At 41.4% G+C, this 20682-nt stretch overlaps 1 protein-coding gene and 1 long non-coding RNA gene across 3 annotated transcripts in view; both read right to left on the minus strand.

Annotated features, from left to right (window-relative positions):
• Positions 1-223: 223 nt before the first annotated feature.
• LOC119025763 lies at positions 224-1962 on the minus strand. The gene is made up of 2 exons (XR_005076915.1): positions 1923-1962; positions 224-1190 (listed from the first exon to the last, which is right to left on the minus strand). It is a non-coding gene; the product is annotated as an uncharacterized LOC119025763 (long non-coding RNA).
• Positions 1963-3768: 1806 nt separating this feature from the next.
• LOC119025996 (inactive dipeptidyl peptidase 10-like) overlaps positions 3769-20682 on the minus strand; it is a 244104-nt gene continuing 227190 nt past the window's right edge. For both annotated transcript variants that reach the window (XM_037110048.1, XM_037110049.1), the window contains 11 exons: positions 20285-20406; positions 17831-17875; positions 14401-14499; positions 14241-14310; positions 12814-13008; positions 10825-10879; positions 10383-10482; positions 9330-9388; positions 8541-8613; positions 8170-8243; positions 3769-6364 (listed from right to left, as the gene is read on the minus strand). In XM_037110048.1, coding sequence (XP_036965943.1) covers positions 6227-6364; positions 8170-8243; positions 8541-8613; positions 9330-9388; positions 10383-10482; positions 10825-10879; positions 12814-13008; positions 14241-14310; positions 14401-14499; positions 17831-17875; positions 20285-20406 — 1030 coding nt within the window. In that variant the 3' untranslated portion in view covers positions 3769-6226. The remainder of the gene's footprint in view (positions 6365-8169; positions 8244-8540; positions 8614-9329; positions 9389-10382; positions 10483-10824; positions 10880-12813; positions 13009-14240; positions 14311-14400; positions 14500-17830; positions 17876-20284; positions 20407-20682) is intronic.

A 20682-nucleotide genomic window follows, 5' to 3' on the forward strand; every position in this document is an offset into this window, starting at 1 on the left:
TATTTTGAAAACAAAACAAAAAAAATCTGAATTATTTATATTCTAGAAGATTTTACTCCTATCAGATTTTCTTTCCACTCAGTAACAGTTCCTCAAATGAAGAAGAAATCTGTAGGTTTAATACTTTCATATCCAATCAATGTCACTGTGAAAAGCAGACTTTATAAGCTGCACACAGTCACTTCACTCATCTCTTTGTTGAAAGTAGTTCTGGTACCCAACATCCCCAAAAACATCAGTGTTTTATTTTTTATTCCTTACATCTGCCTGTGTGAGCAGGTTTAAAGCTTCCTGCACGTATTCGAAGCTAAACACATCTTGACTCTCTGTACTTAACACACAGACATGAGTCAGATATCTTTGTCTTCTCGCCTCACTGACATAAATCAAGCAAATAAGTGTATATATTTCCCCAAACTGCTCTGCATTACAGTGACAGTGGATCTGTCCTGGTGGGAGCGAGCTGAGCACAGATGGAGAAAGTCGCTCACTCAAGAAATAATATCACTTTCAAAGAAACATCACTTACTGACAATCCCAGAAGACTTTGCCTCTGTCTTTATGTATTAACTGGAATAAAGTCATCTCATGGGATGTGAATTGTCTTCTCTAAAGATTACCCATAACACCAGAGTTAACATTTGTTTCATATTCCAGCTGCGACAGAGAGAAAAATGAGTACAACAAAGCAAAGCTGACTGTGCAGAAACAAAATCCTGATTAGTATTAACATCAGCCTGTATTATCAAGTGGCATTCAAAGTAAGTATTCTGGCTAACAGCAGCACATGTACAGTGCAATTATTATTGTCCTTGTAAAAAAACAGTTTCACTAACAAGCTAGAGGGATATTAAAAGTTCATCCCCGACTTTCAAATCATCAGCTGAGACATACCATTCCAAACAGATCTACTACAATAGACACTGAGATAAGATTGATTTCTCAAACTGCAACATGTCTGGAGAGAATTCATGTGTCAGACAAACTGTCAGGTGATATAAGTCCTGACGAGCAGATTAAATTCTGGCTTGAGCAACAAAATACAAAAATATCTCCTGTGACAATCAAACAGAACGGAGCAGCGCCGTGAAGCCGCAGAGGGTGATAAAGAGTTTTTTATCAACCAGACACATCCACGCAGGTTATTCTGGCTGATTCAAACCTTTCCTCAGGTTCAAACTGAGCTGAACCTGCAAAGGAAAGAAGAGTCACGGTGATGTAACCATACAAAACACGTCGAATCGGCCACCATAACATTTAAAAAGCCTTTAAATCAGAGATACAGTAAACTGCAGTCAGTATTTTACTAAGCTAGCACGGCACACTTGTTTAATGTCCCCGACAACCTCTGTAGTCTCAGTTAGCCACCTGCTAACAACCCTTGTTTTTAAGACACATAAGAGCTTTATAATAATTGTCGTGGAACAAAACGTGTAAATATCTTCAGCCTGTTGTAACCACGGATCTTATTTCAGACATTTAATTTAACATTTCACTCACAGACGTTGAGACGACGGAACCGGATGTGCAGAAATGCCTGACTTCCGGGTTCCGGACTACAAACTACTCCACTATATTAACAGACTTGCGGATCGCTGTCTGTCAGTTTGTTTCAACAAATGTTTTCATGACACCTGGTAATATTTTTGAAGGAAGACTCGGGACACTCTGTCCGTGTTTGTGCGACAAAATGGACATTGTTTTGACGGGAAGTCGGGCCATCTTCAGCCGCGTTCATGGCGGCAAACCCGGGTTTTTTAACGACAAATTGTGACATTTACAGCGGTGTTTGTGGGGACAAAACAGGACGATATGTTTAGATAATAGCTAATTGTTGTTCTCAGTAGCTGTTGTGCTTAAACTGAATCCTTTGTGACCAGAGGAAACCCTAAAAAGTAAACTTTTGACAAGGTTTCACTCACCATTACGCTCCCGGATCCAGACTGCGCCTGGACGGTCAGCGCATGCGCGTGTAAGGTGCACGTTTATTGGCAGTGGACCAAACCACTGTGATCCATATTCTGGGGGGGACCAATCTTTAAAAACACGTCGTTTTGCGTCTTTAATGAGCACGAGTGTTTTCAGTAAAATTCATTGTACAGTTTAAAATGTTATGTATTCACTTATATAGATTACCAAGGGAGATATATCTCTTTAGATCCCAGGGAGGAGGTTCTGAACTTCCCTGTCTCCCCCTGTGATTTCCACTCATGTATATTGATCCTGTTTGAATTTTGTCATGATTCACACATATGATGTTTGTCTGATTTAAAGATAATATTCCAAGTCAATAAAGTCTTAGTTTGTCATCAAACTAATGAAAATATCAGATCATTTATTATTTGTATTATTTATCACATTATAAAGAGACACAGCCAACAGTCTCGTTAGTGACGCCATCTCACAAAACTACACAATATTTTACTTTATTTATGACAAATTGAAACTTTCTTGACTTGGAAAATGATCTTTTAAATTGGCAAACACTGTATGTGTAGGTCTTGGAACAATTAAAGATTTTTGTTTTAAAGTTTTTCTAAAATAAGGTCCTGTGGGGTCCACAGGTAGGGTGTGACTTTGACTCTCCATATCCCCAAAACAGCTAAAAAAAAAACCCCAAGAAATGTTAACAAATTGGATGAAATGAATTTGTAATGTCATTCTCTGTAATGTCATATTCTCTCTCCACCATTAATATCTCCTCTGACCTGTTCTGATGACCATTTCAAAAGACTTCTTTTCATCTGAGCCCTTATGTCTCCACCACTTTCTAACACAAAGTGACACTCGTAGAGTCGGGGCTGTTAATTATGTCTGGACCATCTACACTTCCTGGTTTTAAAGTCGGGCCCAATTAAGTAGTGCTGTCATAAGTTGAGTCCTCTGAAGCATGTCACTGCAGGTTGTACATGACTGCATGATGAATAAGACTTTGAACTTGGAAACCTGGACCATACTGCTGGTGCTTTGAAGAGTTGTGTCTCGACTCTGATGGGTTTTTTTTTTTCTCTCAAAGCACAAAAGAAGCTTTTCATAGAATGAGAACATATCAAAGTGTGGATAACAGGCTGATCTGCACCGATGAAAGACACCTACATTAACTCCGGTCCTTCAGATCCTGCAGATGTAAGAGTTTCTGTCCTTCAGCAGAGTCACCATCTGCTCGACTGCAGAGGCCTGTGAGTGATTAATGCAGGCGGACATGCAGCGTTGAGGCAGCGATGATCACTCTGAACAAGTGGAGAAGTTAATGTATGTGTGAGGCCATAACAGACTACCTCTCCACTTTAATGGGAGTCTCAAGGTGAGGAGACAAATACAGCATTAAATTGAAAAGTTGGATGATCGATCCTGCAAACAAACGTGACCGGTGTGCTCTAAACACCAGCGGAAACTGGACTTGTAGAAGACATTTCACCTCTCATCCAAGAGTCTTCTTCAGTTCTAACTCGCTGGAGGCGGGTCGCAGACTTTTAAACTCTGTGTGGGAGTGTCCTTACAGAGTCATTAAGGGAACGTGTTAGCTCTGAGTTTCAGAGTCGTTAGAGCCACTTGTGGTCGCTGACCCAACTCGGGTTGCTCGGGCTAGGTGAGCCCAGGTGTGAATGGTTGTTAAGCTGTTGTAATGTTGTAGTCTACCTCGTCTGTTCAAAGACGATCTGAAAGTAAAAAAACTGAAACCCATCCACTTTCCTACGATACAGCGCTTAGAATCACCATGACCTGGATGACTGACGACCTTCATCAACAGCAAAACTGGTTGTTTTTCATATTTTTTTTATTTATTTATAATCATCACTAGAGGACAATCACAATAACCCCAAAACCTCAACCCTGCCCTTTCCCTTTTGTTTTTTTTTGTTTTTTTTCTTAAACAGCAAAAAGAACAAGAACAAGCATTACAAAATCCATCCTAAGAAGAAAATCAACAGCTGGAAGGAAAAAACAAAACAAAACAAAACTGAAAAGAAACAAACAAATAAAAAGAAGTACAAGACATCCAGGTCAAATCAATCCATCCCCATAGACTAAACTATCTATGAGATCTGACGTCTCAAAAATATATTTATATACACACTCTGCTGTATTGTACTGTACAAAATGTGGCAACACTTGACACATTCCCTGTAGACATGCAAACACCTTACTGACACTGGAAAATTGTCCATCTTAGTAGTACACCTACGTCCATTAGTTATTTTGGTAACATGATCATTTCACAGGTCTGCACACTTTAGAGTAAGTAAGGTGGAAAATGACCAAGGAACGGATTTGAGATTCCTTTGAAATTATCCTCAAATTACAACAATAACTACCCCAGAATGTATTGAAATTTACCTCAAGGTTATGTTATTTCCTGCAGAAGCTGGACAGAAGCTAGTTTGAAATTAAGCTGCAACAACTCAAACACATTATTTCCTCAGTGTTTCCGTGATAAGAAGTTGAATTTGATTAGTTTTCTCACGATTTGCGAGATTTACGTCACTATTATGGAATGACAAGTGTTGTTCTCCTGAGATAACGAGATCTTTTTCACCAGATCTGAAGAAAAAGAGCGAAACAAAAGATTGTTCTCTTTTATTCCTTATAGCTTAAATGTCTATTAGATCCGCATGCATACAAAGCATCTTAACAGGTGAAGCGACTGACTGAAGCTGAAAACGTCAGATTAAAGAAATACCCTTAATCAAAGGCAACAATTCATAAAAAGTTTTGCTTTAAAACTCTCAAACTCACCTCACAGACGAGTGTGTATGAAACGATCCACTCTTCTGAATCTTATTAAGTCATTTTGTCCTGAATAATTATGTTGTTATCTTGGGAAAAACAACAGTTGTTATTCTGTGATAATTAAATAAATAAGTTGTGATCTCAAGAAAACAAATTTAACTTGCTGTCACGGAGAAAACGGAGGAAAAATGTTTAAGCGAGTTTCAGCAGGTTCGACAGAAACCAGTTGGAAATTAAAACGTCATGATGAGCAGAAGTTAAGCAGAACATTGCCAGAAAGGACCAGCTAGTTATAACGTGTTCATTGAAATTTGGGGTAAATTCAAAGCATCTTTCTTGGTAATCACCACCTACTTATGAGGAATGTTGCAGATCTGTAAAAAAACAAAAAAAAACAACTAGGTGTTAACATTATTTCTCTGTTGAAGTAAAAGAAAAACCCAGAAGTAGAGAAAATGTCTCTTGTATCCGGCGGAGACGTTCTGCAAAATCATCTCGCACCTTTGGTGGAGATTTTAAGAAAAGCTGAGATTTATTTATTTATTTTTTTAAGAAAAATGAGATTAAATGACGTATTAAGATGGAGAACTTTTGCAGCGTGGCCTGAAACTGGAATTACTGTATGGCCGATATCTGCACATATAATTCATAAGTTATTCGTGACCATACAGCTGACACGGTGTACTAAACTGACTGCAATGCTGTGTCTCGAGGACCTGAGTTGACATAGGTTAACATGACACTGCTAACGGATGACTACCACTGCCAGCAAGTAATATTACAGTATGTTGAACCTCATAAGGCATTGTACATGTCTACACAAGACCCCTGTACAGTAAAGTGTGACCTATAAAGACTGTTTTTCATTTAGGGTGGGGCGATGGCGGAAATAGCACTTATCCAGGGTCGACTCGGTCGCGGTGACTAAACATTTCTTGCGCGGATGGCCGGAGCATTTTCCTTGTGCAACGATACAACAACCAAAGGAGAGGTGAGATGAAAAGTGTACATCTGTGTTCTTTTTCTCCCCGAGTGCTACCCTGAAGGAGACTAACATGGCATAATGAGTGAAGCCGAGAGGGTTAAAAAAGAACCATGCACTTGGTACGTGTGGATGTGGCCGCGGGGCCCCGGGGAGCCGGCGGGAGATGGAGGCGGTCGTCTGTGCGCTTTGATGAGAAAACAGAGCGTCCCGTGACCGAAATGACTTTATGCTAAAGGGCGGTTCCCCCGTCTCAAGTCCCGGCGAGTGTCTTTGTCGTGTCCTTCAGTTATCTTTTCAACACATTTACACACACTGGAGCGCTCACACACACACACACACACACACACACACACACACACACACACACTTTAAGAGCATTAGCAGCTCCGACCCAGTCTCCATGTCCGGCTAAACACTTGGTCCAAAACGTGAAAGGCCTTGACGGATTTTCAGCTAAATTCTTCAAGCTCTGCTGCCAAAAGGTCTGACCCTCGAAGCCGCTCCTCCCGCCTACTCCTCCTCCTCCTCTTCGTCATCGGGCAGCGGTAGCAGCTCCTCCTTCAGGCACTCCCTGTAGAAGCTGGTCAGCGTGGCGTAGAGGTGCTGGCGACTCTGCTGAGACAGGAAGTGGCCCTCGTCTGGGTAGATCTGATGTGGTTAAAAAACGGAAAAAAAAAAGGGGAGTGAATTAGTGGAGAGAGGTTTTGTCGGCTCACAGAAGCTTTCTGTACAAATAACCACCTTCTGTGCCTGACAAAATAATTCAGGGGCTGAAAAATGGGATCGTGGTGGGAAAGAGGCGTTCACTGCTGCTGCGCTCCTCTGTAACTGTGCTGATACAACCACTGGAAGGCTGGCAGGAAGTAAATTACTCACTGACTAGATTATGTCTCTTTGATACAGAGGGACTCAGCAAAGTTTGAGACATTTGAAAAAAAAAAAAAAAAAGATTCTTGGTGCAACTTTTTTTAATCATTTCAATCATCTCAATAAAGCTCATCAGATACGTCTACGGATACGAACAGAGCCCTCGGTCCAAACTCTACGTCTGCGGTTCTTCGTGTTTGCCAGCGTGTTTTCTGAAAGCTTGCAGATGTGGAAGAAACGAAGCTGCACCACTGGAAGTCAACTGAGAGTACAGTTCAGTTGGTGGTCTACAGCACAAGACCTTCCAGGACATTTAACTTTAACACACCACATATTTTCACTGAATGCCTCTTTATAACATAAATCATGATCTCTCCTCCTTTATGAAATTCTCAATGTCGTCTATAAGCTTTGTAACCTGTAGAGTTGTTGTTGCTGTGCTTTCAGGCAGATTTATCGAGACTGGAGTTTCGACCACTCTTCGACACAATACTTCAACTTCTCTGTTTATCTCCGCTTATAAATGAAAAAATGCCAAAGAAGATAACAAAAAAATGACCAAAAGGAAAAGAAATGGACTGTTTTCATTTATAATCGTCTTTGCACTACAGTAATTTAATCTGTGAGGGATTTTTGAAAAATAGAAATCTTGAAGTGAACATTATGATCATGTTTGCTCAGAGGACACTTCTGTTTTTCTTTCATATGTCTCATGACCGTGTCTGTGTGTGCTGCACGAGCCTCCTACAGCTTTACAGATACAATATTTCATTTCTATTCGAATCATTTCAAATGCTGGCCTCTGAGTCTGACTGCAGACGTGGCAATGCCGTTACCTGTCTGAGAGAAAGGTGTCACAACATGTTGACATCGTGTTAAAAATACACAATATTGTCTTAATGATCCTGCGCCTCTTCAATCACTATTCAGTCTATTTCTGTTATTGTTTTGTCAAAGTGGGTGGTGGTGATGAAGCTTATCGCTGGTTACCACCTGCCAGAATACTGAAAAAAAAACCAGACGTCGACACAGTCACCAGCCTGCCAGCTGCCGCCACAGAGTGTGTGGCTGCTGACGGAGGAGATGACAGACGAGACCGAGACAGAAATGATGACAGTTTCACCCGCAAGAGTTTCTGTAGATATCACAACAATACGATTATTGTGGATTGTTTTGGCCTCAATAAGTCTTAGTTTGAAATAAGCTGGAATTATCCTTTAATAGATACTGTATGTTTGTCTGTTACGTCTCAGCTCAGCCAAACTGCAAGCGAGCCCAAATGGTTAAGTGATGCTGTGGATGATGGTTCGTCCTGTTCAGAGTGCAGAAACCTGCAGGTGATCCTACAAACTGTGTGTGATTCGTCCAGCTGTCAGAGAGAAGCACAGTGAGTCCACCTTCCTGTGACTGTCTGTGGCGTTTACGATTCTCCTGATCTATAAAGTAGAATCTGACAGCTCGGCAGCAGCTCACGCACACTGCAGGCTTTATGTTGTATGTGTTGCCGCTGTTTTACAGAAAACAAGCGTTCTCGTCTCTGCCTTTAGAAAATGCAGTGAAAAGAAATCTGCCTGAGCGGTCCTCACCTGCATCGAGTAGTTTGCTCCCACTTTCACCAGGTTCTTGACGAGCTCAGCAGTATGCTGAAAGTGGATGTTGGCTGCAAATAAAGAAACGAAACATGTCAGCAAGATTCAGCCCCAATCCTAACGGGGAAAAAGAACAGACAATCAGATTCTGATGGAGACACCTGAACAAATCTGACATGCATGATTCATCGCCGAACGTTTTCCTCTGGAAATCCCAGCATCCATTTAGATAACCCACTTTTCCTTTTATCTTTTGATTAAAAACCATTTGCCTCATTACCTTCCAGGATTGCATGCTTCTTTGTGCTCAGCACTGATGCACCACAGATACAGTATTTTCACTCTGTCACAATTTTGTTGTCTCTTACCATCTGCCGTGCCGTGCACCAGCATCAGCGTCTGCTCCCTCAGAGCCTGAACGTTCTGCAGCACGCTGGAAAACTGCGAGGAAATCAGAAACGGTGGGGAGATAATAGGTTGATAGAAATGCTAACTGGTGTAGAGGAAAGCAATAAAAAAAAAACATGAAAAGTATGATGAAATGAAAGACGCTGTGGTGAATTACATTATATCAAGATTACATGCACACACACACACACACACAGGCTCACTCATTCAATCCAAAAGAGATTTTTCAGGCGATAAACTATCTCCCACTGACTTTATTCTCTGTGCTTGGAATGTGAGTGTTTGTACAAATGGTGAGAAGGAAGATGTAAAGTGGAGTCTGCAGACAGGAAGCTGCAGCACTGTGAGAGCAGTTGTTATTACGTGTTGGGGACAGATTTGTTGTTGGGTTGTTTACAGTGTGCTCGCAAACACCTTGAAAACACCTCTGATAGCTCAACATCTCGCCTGTGCGGGAGGCCTGAGAGTGCCAGGCAACCCTTTTAGCAGCAGCTCACAAAAAAAAAAAAAAACCCTTCCGGCATGTGATCTGACACACCGGTGCACACAGCAACCAAAGAGAGAGATGACTGACAAAATCCTCCAGAGCATGAAAAAAACACAAGGAAAAGCAAAGCGCCGCTGCCTCTCGCTTTGATAACGGCGCTCAGTAACTGTGGGAGCTTAACTGTAGGTGTGTCAGCGATGTTACAGCGAGTCGCTTTCAAAGATCAACGGCAAACAAGTGAGGGGAGGCGGAAAACACGCACCTGATATCTGCTGTCATCCCGTAATGGCATGCCAAGGTATCTCTCAGAGAACGCTGATGCTGTGCAAATGAGAAGTGATAAATTCTTAACAGAGCCGCTGGAGCACGATGCTTCCGCTGCAGCTAAACACCTAAACAAAGTGGAGCTCCTGTCAGCCGGAGCCCGAACGGTTCGCTGTCAGCGAGGAGGAAATGACACCTTGTGCAGCTGAGAGAGTAATACTGAACCCGGCCCTGTACTTAACTGTTTAGGTGTGTAAATGATTCATACATTTGAATTTTTAGGAATCTACCCAGTAGTTTGCCTCTTCTGGCAGCCATGATGCAACTGTGACTGTCAAAGTCACGTCCGACAAGAGGGCTTATTTTTAAGTGTCCAGTGACATTTTGGAATAATAATTATTCTGTTGAATAATAAAAACACAAGAGAGTCTCATTCAAGGAGAAGTCTCGCTCTGAAATCTCGTGAGAAGACGACAGAGGTTGGAGAGATCAGAGGTTCCCAAACTTTTCAGACCATGTACCACTTCATGGTAAGTTCCACCAACTGCAAATACCAACACAATTAATGAAAGAGACGCCTCGGTTATAAAAGCTACAGCTAGGCCGCCTGGTTCCAGTGTCGGCACCAGCTGCTCGACTTCTGGTTACAAAAAGGATCTTACATTTAACAGAAGTTCGATCCCTGAAGGAACGTTTCTGAAATATCGTCCAGACTCTTAGAATAATAACTTCAGTCTGTGACTTTCAGCAGATGTTACTGTGGCGGTCACAGTTGCCCTGATCAATTTCACAGCTGCCAGCTGAGATGATCTACTGGACTGATAACAATCATTTAGGTGAGTACGTATCATTTACACTGTGAAACATGTAAATACAGGACCTCTCTTCGCTCTTAACAGCACTCTCATGGATGCTCTTTATAGATACGGTGTCGTAAGCAGGTAAACAGTCTTTAAAGGCTACAGAACAACAAGACTCCATACTGAGTTATAATCACAGTGTGTGTGTGTGTGTGTGTGTGTGTGTGTGTGTGGACGGTCTTTACTCTCACCATAAAGTTTCCAGTCTGTCACTGGGGACATCGCACACGCACATTTGAAGAGGCTGTCAGTGGACTTCAGCATCATTAATGTTAGATACGCTCCATAACCCTGAACGGACAGAAACAGAAACATCCATGCAAATCAATAGTTGAGTCACTGAAGCTGTTAAACCATAAAAAAAAATCAATCATGAGTTATTCACTAGAAATGTAATCGTGTTTAATAAGCAGCCTCCAACACTGTCAAATCTTTAAAAATTAAAAACTTTCTGCTTGAGACTTAGAATAATTTCAGTGATTTAAACAAACATTTCATCTTTTTTAAATCGATTCACTGAACATGGAACATTTTGCTCAGCTTGTGATATGCATATATGTCAAAAACAGACCGTGGACTGAATTTATTTTTACTTTAATTCATTTTAAATCACAGACGAGAACACGGGCTCACCTTTCCAAACACTGCTATCCGCGTCCGATCGATATATGGAAGTTTCATCATGTATCTGAAGAGGAAAACACACAAACACATCTTCTGAAACTCAAAAGAGAATATTTTGCTGTAGATAATTGTGTTTCATTAACTTCATTTCTCTGCGTCGGCTGTATATTTGCACTTGAAGCAGAGAGGTCGCAGAAATCATTATTTTTTTTTTTTGTCTGATCTAAAATGTTTTCTCTCCAGTGTTGATGATTTTAGAACAGGTGAAAAGAAGGTTTCTTAATTTCCATAAAGTCACTTAATTTGTTTTTCATCTGTGAAAACATCAACATCATTTTCAAGAGATTTAAAAAAAAAAAAAATTCTAAATATTTTTGTGTGTGAAACCGGGAAAAAAAAATTTTCATTTTTTTTGTTATGCTTATTTTATCAGAAGAGGCTGAGGTGCACCACTGCCTCGTGTTCTAATCAGGATTAAAAACATTCACGTTTTCTTTAAACACAACATACGTCTAGTGTGTGTCTGCAGGTTGTGTAACATTACTGTCATGTGTTTCATTCAGCAGGAATGTGTTGTAACTGGTTTATAATCTGCCGTCAGTGCTGCCAGTGAAATCAACATTTATTAGCCTTGTTCTGATATATGAGCTCCCAAAAAATGCTCTTTTTGTTTGTTTTTTACTCGATCCCACAGCTGAAACTTATTTCTATTCTTTCTTTTTTTAATAACATGATTTCACACAATAGTTTTTGGGGGGAAACGTAGATGTGTTTTTACTCGGCATGAAAAAAAAAAAACAAGTTGAATCTTGTGTTTTGTTACAGAATAGACCACATTTGGGAAGGGATAATTACTACCACCTTATAAAGCCCAATATATGAAAAGCAAATTCCATTTTAAATAATGTGCAACAGATTCCTTGCTTACTGTCAAGAGGTAATTAGGAGGGATATCCTGCAGTGTGAGGTTATTAAATGCTATAATGTCTTAAAAAGAGCCAGTATGACATTTCTATGCACGCCACAGAACAAACTAGTTAATGGGCAACATGTGGATCTGCGTATGATGTGCTACCAAAAAGGTCTCGGCGCTATAAGGGAATAATAAGACACATCAAATGACTCACGTCTACTCATAGCAGCTGTTTGAATGACCTTTGAGAGCAGCTCTCAAGTGATCACGTGATTAACACATCCACATCCACCCAATCACACCCGTCTGCCCCTAATCTCACGTGTGAAAACCTCTTAAACCTTGTAGGACCTTCACGCTGCAGTGACTCACAGAAGATGACAGCATTCATCCTTTTTAACTGGCTGTTTTACTCAGAATGAAAAGAAAAACAAAAAAAAAATAAAACATTAAACCAACTGGAAAAGAGCTGGAAATAAGTTGTCAAAACACGTGAACACATTTACATTTTCCATCAGCTTCTCACTAACATGCTCTTCAGGGCATTGACAGGATGTGGATGCTTCTGGGTTCTCTATATAAAACAGGTGAATCTCCTCTTAAAGCAGAAAGTAGCGACAAGGTAGTCGAAGCACCTGAGTGAATGAATGGTAAAAGTAATCCACACAATTAACAAACGATTTACTGACATACACTGAAATAACAACAACAGGAAATTGGCTGAAAACTGGATGGAAATGAAAAGAAACCAAACGTTTTTTTTTTCTTCCTGCTGGCTCTTGTCGAGCGACATCAGAGCAGAGAAAACTTATCGTAACGGGAATCTGGTGCCACATTGACGAGTGCAGACAATGGAAGAGAGTGCAAACAAAATCAATGCCAGTTTTATTCTCCTTGCATGCTCCTCCAGGGATAGAAAAAACAAAACAAAACAAACTGAGAGACTGTTAATCAAAAGTTTGTCTGAAGGTAACGGCTAAGATGAAAGCAGCAGCTGCAACCTGTGAGGCATTAAACACTGTCCGTATTCTCTGTTATACATATTATTTGGTTTAAAGTAGAATGAAGTGAATTTGATTACGTACTCCACTGCTGCGATCTGGTCCTGGACATCGACAGTTCCCAGCCTCTGGTGAACCTCGTGCAGGATCCTCTGACCCTGGAAGCCGCTGCCCCGGCCGTCCAGACGAGCCACGATGACGCCGTCCGAGCTGACCAGCACCGAGTCCCAGCCGAGGGAGAACCGGTCACTCACGGCCTGACCACCAGGGGCGCTGTCACTAAACACGGCACAGAACACGGCAAATAAGGAAAACTGAGAGGAGCGTGGATGATGAGGATGATGATGATGATGATGATTGGTTGGTTGTTTACATGAGTTACTCGAGATAATCTTAAAGGAAAAGTCTGTTTTGGAATAGAGTAAAAATTACAAGAACATTTTTCAATAATTTCGGACCACTCAGACTCTGAGTGTCTTTGAATCGTCCCCGACTGAGCTTACATTTCTCTCTTCCAGACAGTCTTTCTCCAGTTTGTTTACCCCACTTCATCTCTAGCATTGCTAGCTGGTAGCCATAAAAAAAAAAAAACCTTTATAAATTGCTCTATTTTGATTTGAAATGTCATCCGTGTGTTTGCTGTGTATGGAAGAGAAGCGATGGAGGGAAGTGGCTTGTAGATTGATCCTGCAGGTTAACAAAATTAGGTCCTTTTTGCTTTTTTAGACAGAAGAAACCGGAGACGTGGGAGCAAAGCCAAAGAAGCAAACACTAACGAAACAAGTCCAAAGAACTGCAACCCGTGACTGCCAATGTTTGCTGGCGGCCTCGAAGAAAAACATTATGGATCCCACTAGCTTTTCTTGCTAAGACCCGCCCTACGCTGTCTCTGATTGGCTCACCCTGATTTTCCTGCTCCAGAGTTTTTAATCCATTAATTGGCGACTAACTACCAAACATCGTTCACGTCCTGTCTCTTTATATTCTCCTCCTGGAGCTCTCTGAGGTCTACGTGCATCATGTGACGACCAGCATTTTGAATTTCGACCCTCCAGTTTAAGGCTCTAAACTTACCAACAAACCAACCAATCAGAGGCAGAGTAGGGCAGCAAGTTAAGCCGGTGCACCCGTGGGTTGTTTTTTTTTTTTTTTTACGTTCATGGCTCCGGATTCTTTTGATGGATTTTGTCCACGATGACTATAAATAATAAATATCACTCACTTTTAAATGCGCCTGAATTCATTTTTTTATTTATCTTTTTCACTGGCGCCCTTGTGATTGACAATAACGTGTCCAGAGTTAGTCTGTATGCTAATGTCGCCACCGTCAGGGTGTCGAAACATTAAATATGCAGACGCCTTCTGCTCTGCACGGCTGCTCACATGAAAGCGTCCACCACAGGGTTTTTTTTTTTTTATGCGATTTTGTGTGAAATATAATGTCGGAACAAAACAATTTGAATTCATCGTGCACTGAGCGTTCTGGAAGTATTCTGTAGGATGATACGTACATCACCAACAAGAGTCCATAGTGACGGGAGTCAGAGAAGTCTGGTGGGTAGGTGATCTTCAGAGGTAAATCTGTTGGATAGAAGATGTAAAATATGTTGTAGGAGCAATTCATCTGAGATCCACAGTAACAGTAAAGAGACAGATTCTCTTTATTCTCACCAAAATGCTCCATCGAAACAGTTCTGAAGTCAGTCAGTTGGATCCTTTTGTACTTCAAGGCCGCGTTCAGCAAAGAGTTGCTCTCAAGGATGTAGTAATCTGCAAGGACGATGGGAATGTGTTTAAAGGATGAAAGAGTCCCCAAAAATTGCTGCCAATGATCGAAGTGTCGCCGCATACAAATGACCCATTATAACACGAGGATTTGTCTTTGGAGCCGGCTGCTATAATGAGACGAGACGAGACGGACCGCGTGTGTGTGGGACGGATACGATCTGAGTCTCATGGTTCATTCTGCGACACTGTTTGATTTTGTGGTCAATTTAAAGGGTTCCGAGAGCCGAATTCATTCCTGGATTTCATCTCTTTGGGGTTTAACTTTTGCAAATAAAGGAGGCGGTTTTAAATTAAAATATTGTAATGTGAGATATTCAGCTGTTCAGACTGTGGTGAATCACATTTTTCAACAAAAGCTACACGTGTTTTCAGCTCAGAAAGAGGGATTTGTGAAGCAGCTCGCTGACTGGAGCTGGATTCAGTTTGTGATTTGGGAGAGGGAAAACCAAGTAATTTGCGTCTGACCTTAATTCGACCCGTAACAATCTGTTAAACCTGGACGTGCACAAAAAAAAACACACAGTCAAAAGGTTCAATATCTAAAAGGTATTTCACACACACACGGCAGCCTGCTCCGTCTGGCCTCAAAAACAAGAGCCCCGCTATTTTCTCCACATTTAATAAACAATGACTCTCTGGTTTGGCCATTTTTCCATTCGAGCCATCTGAGAAGCAGCTAAATGAAATGGAATTCATCCAGCATTTCTAATGGAAAACCCAAAATCAATAGACGTCTCATTATGAAACCGCCAGGGGCCTTGAGTTCCCAGCTGTGGATGGAGGGCCTATCCAAATAACCCTGGGCAAATTGCTTGCTTTTCTGCAGCACAGCTGTTAACTTTTTTTGCAGGAAAAAAAACAAAAAAAAAACCTACTGATCGACATACAGGCATGGATAACAAGAAGGATGTGGGTACGGTAGGTGTGTCGTACTGGGTGAATGATACAACGTGAGAAATGAGAGTAGAAGTGGAAGAAATCTAGATTTCTTAGAGCTCCTGTTGACCACAATCAAGGGAAAATGAGGTGAAGCTCATACAGTCTTTTCTTTCTGCGCTGCAGGTTCTGACAGCGGGACAGTTTTAAAAAAGAAAAATCTCATCAACCTCCATTCAAGTTGTGCCTCGCCTACGTCTGAATAGACTCAGACCTTGGCTTCAGCAACCCCATCAAGGCATTCACCAAAACAGATGGCAAGAATTAGACGTTTTGTATGAAAGAGAGAAACTCTGTCATGGCTCCGTCTCCTGCAGGGTGGAGTTCTGCAGCGCTCTGTTGTCTCCCTGACAGAGTTCATTTAGGAATGCAAACAAAAAAATAGAGAGGAATTACAGTTTTTATCAAATAATCAAAGCTAAACGATAACTAAATGGATGAAATAAGCTAATTATAGCTTTTTAAAAAAAAAACATAATTTGAGGGCTCTGACATGTGTACGCCTGATTGGCAGTTGATATTAAAACTATTAAAACTAGCTGTTTATTTGTACACTTCATTTTGTTGTTTGATTGCTGTTTTCTTTTGTTATGTTTCTGTAAAGTGTCCTTGGGTGACCTGAAAGGTGATTATAAATAAAATGTATTATTATTATTATTATCAACTCTGTCAGAACCACAAAACATAATGTCTGAAATAAAATGATCAAAAGAAAAACACTCCTCCTGCTTCTCACTGTAACTTTGCCAGGGAGATGCAAACTCAGGCCAATGTGATCAAATAATAACATAAAGCTTTTAATGATTCAAAATGTTGAATGAAATATTTCTTTACAGGTTTGATGGTTTCACCTGCAACAGAAATACAGTATTTATGCAGCGTCTACATCTGTGTTTATGCTCGTCTTGATGTTATTTCTCGGAGAAGCTTCGAAACAACTCTAAAATCAAAACTACAGAAAACACTGCACACACATCAGCCTGCTTCCCTGCGCCCATCAAACTGTGTTACAGGAGTGCAACACCTGGACCAGCGGACTACTTTATTACCCACATTGCAATTGCAGATTGCAGATTACATGCAGCTTCTTCGAGAGCCACAACACACTTCATACGCCACGCATGCTGTGATTCTCCCCAAAAGACCTGTAAAGACACTTTAATGTGGAAAATTGGTGGAGTTACCCTTTAGCCCAGTCAGGCAGAGATTGGTGCGGAATTAATAAAGATTTTCTTCCATATAAGACATACTCTGGATGCTGGCTAATAAAATATGACCTTTCAGCTGTTTGTCTCCGGCTGAACTCAGACCGTGTGAGGACGTAGAAGTAGTGAACTAAAGGAGCAAACGCTACATTTCAAATTAAAGTGCCTGACTACTACTACTACTACTACTACTGCTTTATTTATTCTGCAGAGCCGAGCAACGTGAGCGCTGTGTGAACAAGTCTGGCATGAACAAGAGAACAGGACCTCTTCAGCTCACCTCACGACGGACGAGAACAACACCCGTAACCATGGTAACCGTACATATTAGAGACGGGCACGGCTGTATCCTCGGAAGAGCTTAAAAAATGAATACGACCCGGCAAAGGACGAGCCAAGAAATCACCCAAAAAGACCATCAGACAACTGCGGCACGTTCGGACTGTCGCTGTCAGAGATCTAACAAGAACCAGGAGATAAGTGCTCTTATTCTGAAAGTCTTTACACCGGCATCAGACACACTAAACCTGATTAAAGTTAAAGTGCCGCACACAGACGGGACCGACGTACGGATCATGATTAGTTTTCCTGAGTGGATATTTTTGTACGTGTTTACATCTATTTTCTGACACTTGACGTGATTGCATTGTGTCTGAGACGCTCTTCTGATACATAATTTGCCTTCAGTGAAGTCTGTGCTTGAAAGGTGCTTCACATCGCACGGTGTGCTGAGCTGTTATGTATCACCAGGCCAACCAGAGGAGTGAAACTGAACACACAAGTACGAACACACACTCGCTATTAAGATTCGATAAAAGGCAAGGTGTTTTATTACCACGAGGCGGTCTGTTTAAACAAACAAAGACTTCCACCTCACTCATAACCACACGTAGTCAAAAGCTGCCACACAATGCTGCTGCTGGAAAAAGCTCGCCCTCACCACCTCTTTAAAACAGAGTCCTATCAGGGCTACAGTATAATAAAAGTATGAATATTCTCTTCCTTATGGCTTAATCTCGAGCATCCTGGGGTTTTTTTCTTGAGAGTAAACTTTTTGTTGCCATAAATGGTTTAACCTATGACCAACGCATAGAGAGCATCAATCATGACGGCCAAATAGCCTCATTCATGTGAAACACACGGGTCCTCACAAGACTTATCCGAGTCCTTACTTGAATTGTTGAGGCTGTGCAGGATGACTGTGGGCGCTCCAGGACCTGAAAGAGAAAGAAACAACAACATTATCCTCACTGAAGGACAGCAGTTCAATGCACAGATATTGAGAGACGCATTTACGGAAACCAAATGAAATTCTCCTTCTTCGAGCCAAAATGATAAAAACAACATTGTAAACAGTGTTTCTGTGTCTGACAGTGTTCCCTCGATCCTGCTCGTCACCGCCTTTTCTTTACCTGTATCAATTAGGGGTGAGAGGGCGCTCACGTTGCCTCTCTAATGGCCTCACACTGTCAAATCAAGTCAGTTCTTTTCAATGTCCTTTTGCAAAAATACTTAGTCAGAGGTTAATAGGATGGCAGGTTTGCTGAATGGCTCATCTGTGGCTGAATCGCTCCCTCGGTAGCTGCAAACGCACTCCGCCTCAGCCACATTCCTCCTGCTCCACTTCCTTTGCACTAAAACACAAAGCGCCCCTTTTCTTTATTTCCTCTCCTGCATTTACTGTTGGCGCTCTGCAGCAGCGTTGACCTTTTCGCTCCATACAAACACTCGCTCTTGTCATGCAGAGGAATGGTTTTTATTATGTGCATGTACCTGGCGGAAAACAATACACCAATCAGAAGCCTTTTCATGAGCAGAATTAAAAGGCTTTGCGTTGCTCCTGATCGAATCGGGTGTCAGGATGGGCTTGCCGGGGCTGTGTGAACTTGGCCCTCTGCAGACAACAAGCTTTCTCCATTATTAATATTGCTTTTGGGAAAAGGGAGCGGCGTTATTGTCTAATAAATCATGGCGCCAAAGCCTGAACGCTTCTGAGCATGAAGCGCTCTCTCATCTGCTTAAAATAAATTGAAACCACAAACAATATAAACAGTTACGCTCTGTTAAATATGTTACTCGTTGGCCAATAACGCTGCGTAAAAGTAATTATACCAAATAGTGTGGCTAATTATTTTAATTTTATGCCTCTCATTTGGAACTGATGAGAGATGGATTTTAAAGTGGATAGTTGGAGGGTGACAGATTACAGCCCTGACATCTGCCAGATGAATAAATTAGCAACATAAAACACAGAATAATCCCCAAAATGTGAATCTATCACCTGTTAACATTCACTGGATTCAGCTGCACAGAGTTATTCTGTGTCATGTTTAATGCACTCCAGATGATCACATCTGTTGATTATCTGTATGGATCTCACAAAGAAAAAGCTTCTTTTTTTTTCTTTTTTTTTTCACGGCACACAAAAATGGATTTTTCTGGGAAGAAGTGAGTGCCTCTACTGTAAGCCGTCTTTAATCTACAGTGCACTGATGATATAATCATATTATCATCCAAAAAGAGTCGGGAAGAGATGGCTGCTGTCACGACTTCTGCCAGCTCCAAGTATTCATCCTGTCGTCTGCTCTGTGTTCCCACCACATGGCGACCCTCCTGTCAGATGCCTCCCTCCCTCCCTGCTGCAACCTCTTTTCCCGTCATTCCCATCAGCGGACCGTCTCCGCCCACCTGCTCACCTCTTCCCCAGTTCCCTCATCAGTCTTGCGGTGTAGTACAGTTTAGATTGAATCTTCCCTGACCTTCCAGGATCTGTTCTGTCAGCCTGATCCAGTCTGATGATTCTCTGCTCAAGCCGTTTCAGTCCAAGTTTAAATGTTCTGTCTGCCTCCCTGGTTCTGACCTCAGTCTTTGTTGATTTAAAGGAACTTGTTTTTGTTTTTGTTTTTCTTCCCTTCGTAGTGTTTCATATCGATGCATCTGAAGGATCTTTAAACAGAAAAACATGCTCCTCGTTGTACCGCCCTTTATTCCGTGACTTTGTGACATCACACTGTCTTAGTAAAAGGCTAACGGCTAGTTTGTTCTGTCTCTGTATTGTATTAAGTCTGCACGTAACATCTTAAGAAATAATAATAAAAACAATATTTGCATGCAAATCCACCTGTCTGTGATTTGGGGTAAGAACGTCTTCTGACTGTCAGACAACTGAACAGGAAAGAAATGTGGTTACAGCTCATGTTGTTTGGATGAAATATGTGGCTGAATTTGTATTTTTCCAAATTACAGACGTGACAGATTTGCACAGGATTAAGATCACAGACGTCTCAGTAATTAGTGCAGCTTTTGGGTTCAAACCTGCTGCGTCTCTGAGCCGTTACAGTTGTACAACAGCAAGAAAACTAAAATGAGACTGATCGAGGGATTTAAAAGATGATCCGGTGTGTTGTCTCCAGGCTGATCGTGTTAAGATTGATCTGTAAAAGTTTTATTTTTTTACCCTGAACACTGACACGTTCTGATCCAGTCGTACAGTGTTGAATCTGGGCCTTAACAAAGTCATACCCTCGGAGGTTTGCCTCATTAGAAGAACTGAGGAGGCCACTTGACTCGAACGTAAGAGCAGACACAGGAAGAGTCTTAAATTAGGATGTGAGCTGCTGGCCTACCTTTACAGTGGATGATGATGTGCTGGTTTGTGGGGCTGATGTCAGCGTCGAGGAACAGACAGTGAGCTTTATTTAGCTCGCATGTCAAACACCGTCGTGGGAACAGACCCACAGTTTTAACGCTGCAGAGAGGAAATGATAAAATTAGGAAAGTAAGACAAGGAGGAGAGGACTTTCTAAGCAAGAGAAAACCATCCAGGGGAAGAATGCTGATACTTTTAGCTTCTTAAAATCCTCCAGAGATCAAAAATAACAAGAAGTCCAACAGCAACCTGATAAAATAACTGTAGTTTGATCCTCTCAGCTGGTCGAAGAAGCAAAGCCGTGCAGTTTAATCAGCAAGTCAACTGACGGAATTAATTGGTTACATTTTGTTATTTCAGTTTTTGTTATTTTAA

This window comes from Acanthopagrus latus, chromosome 9 (genome assembly GCF_904848185.1).
Source record: "Acanthopagrus latus isolate v.2019 chromosome 9, fAcaLat1.1, whole genome shotgun sequence".
NCBI classification, from domain to species: domain Eukaryota; kingdom Metazoa; phylum Chordata; class Actinopteri; order Spariformes; family Sparidae; genus Acanthopagrus; species Acanthopagrus latus.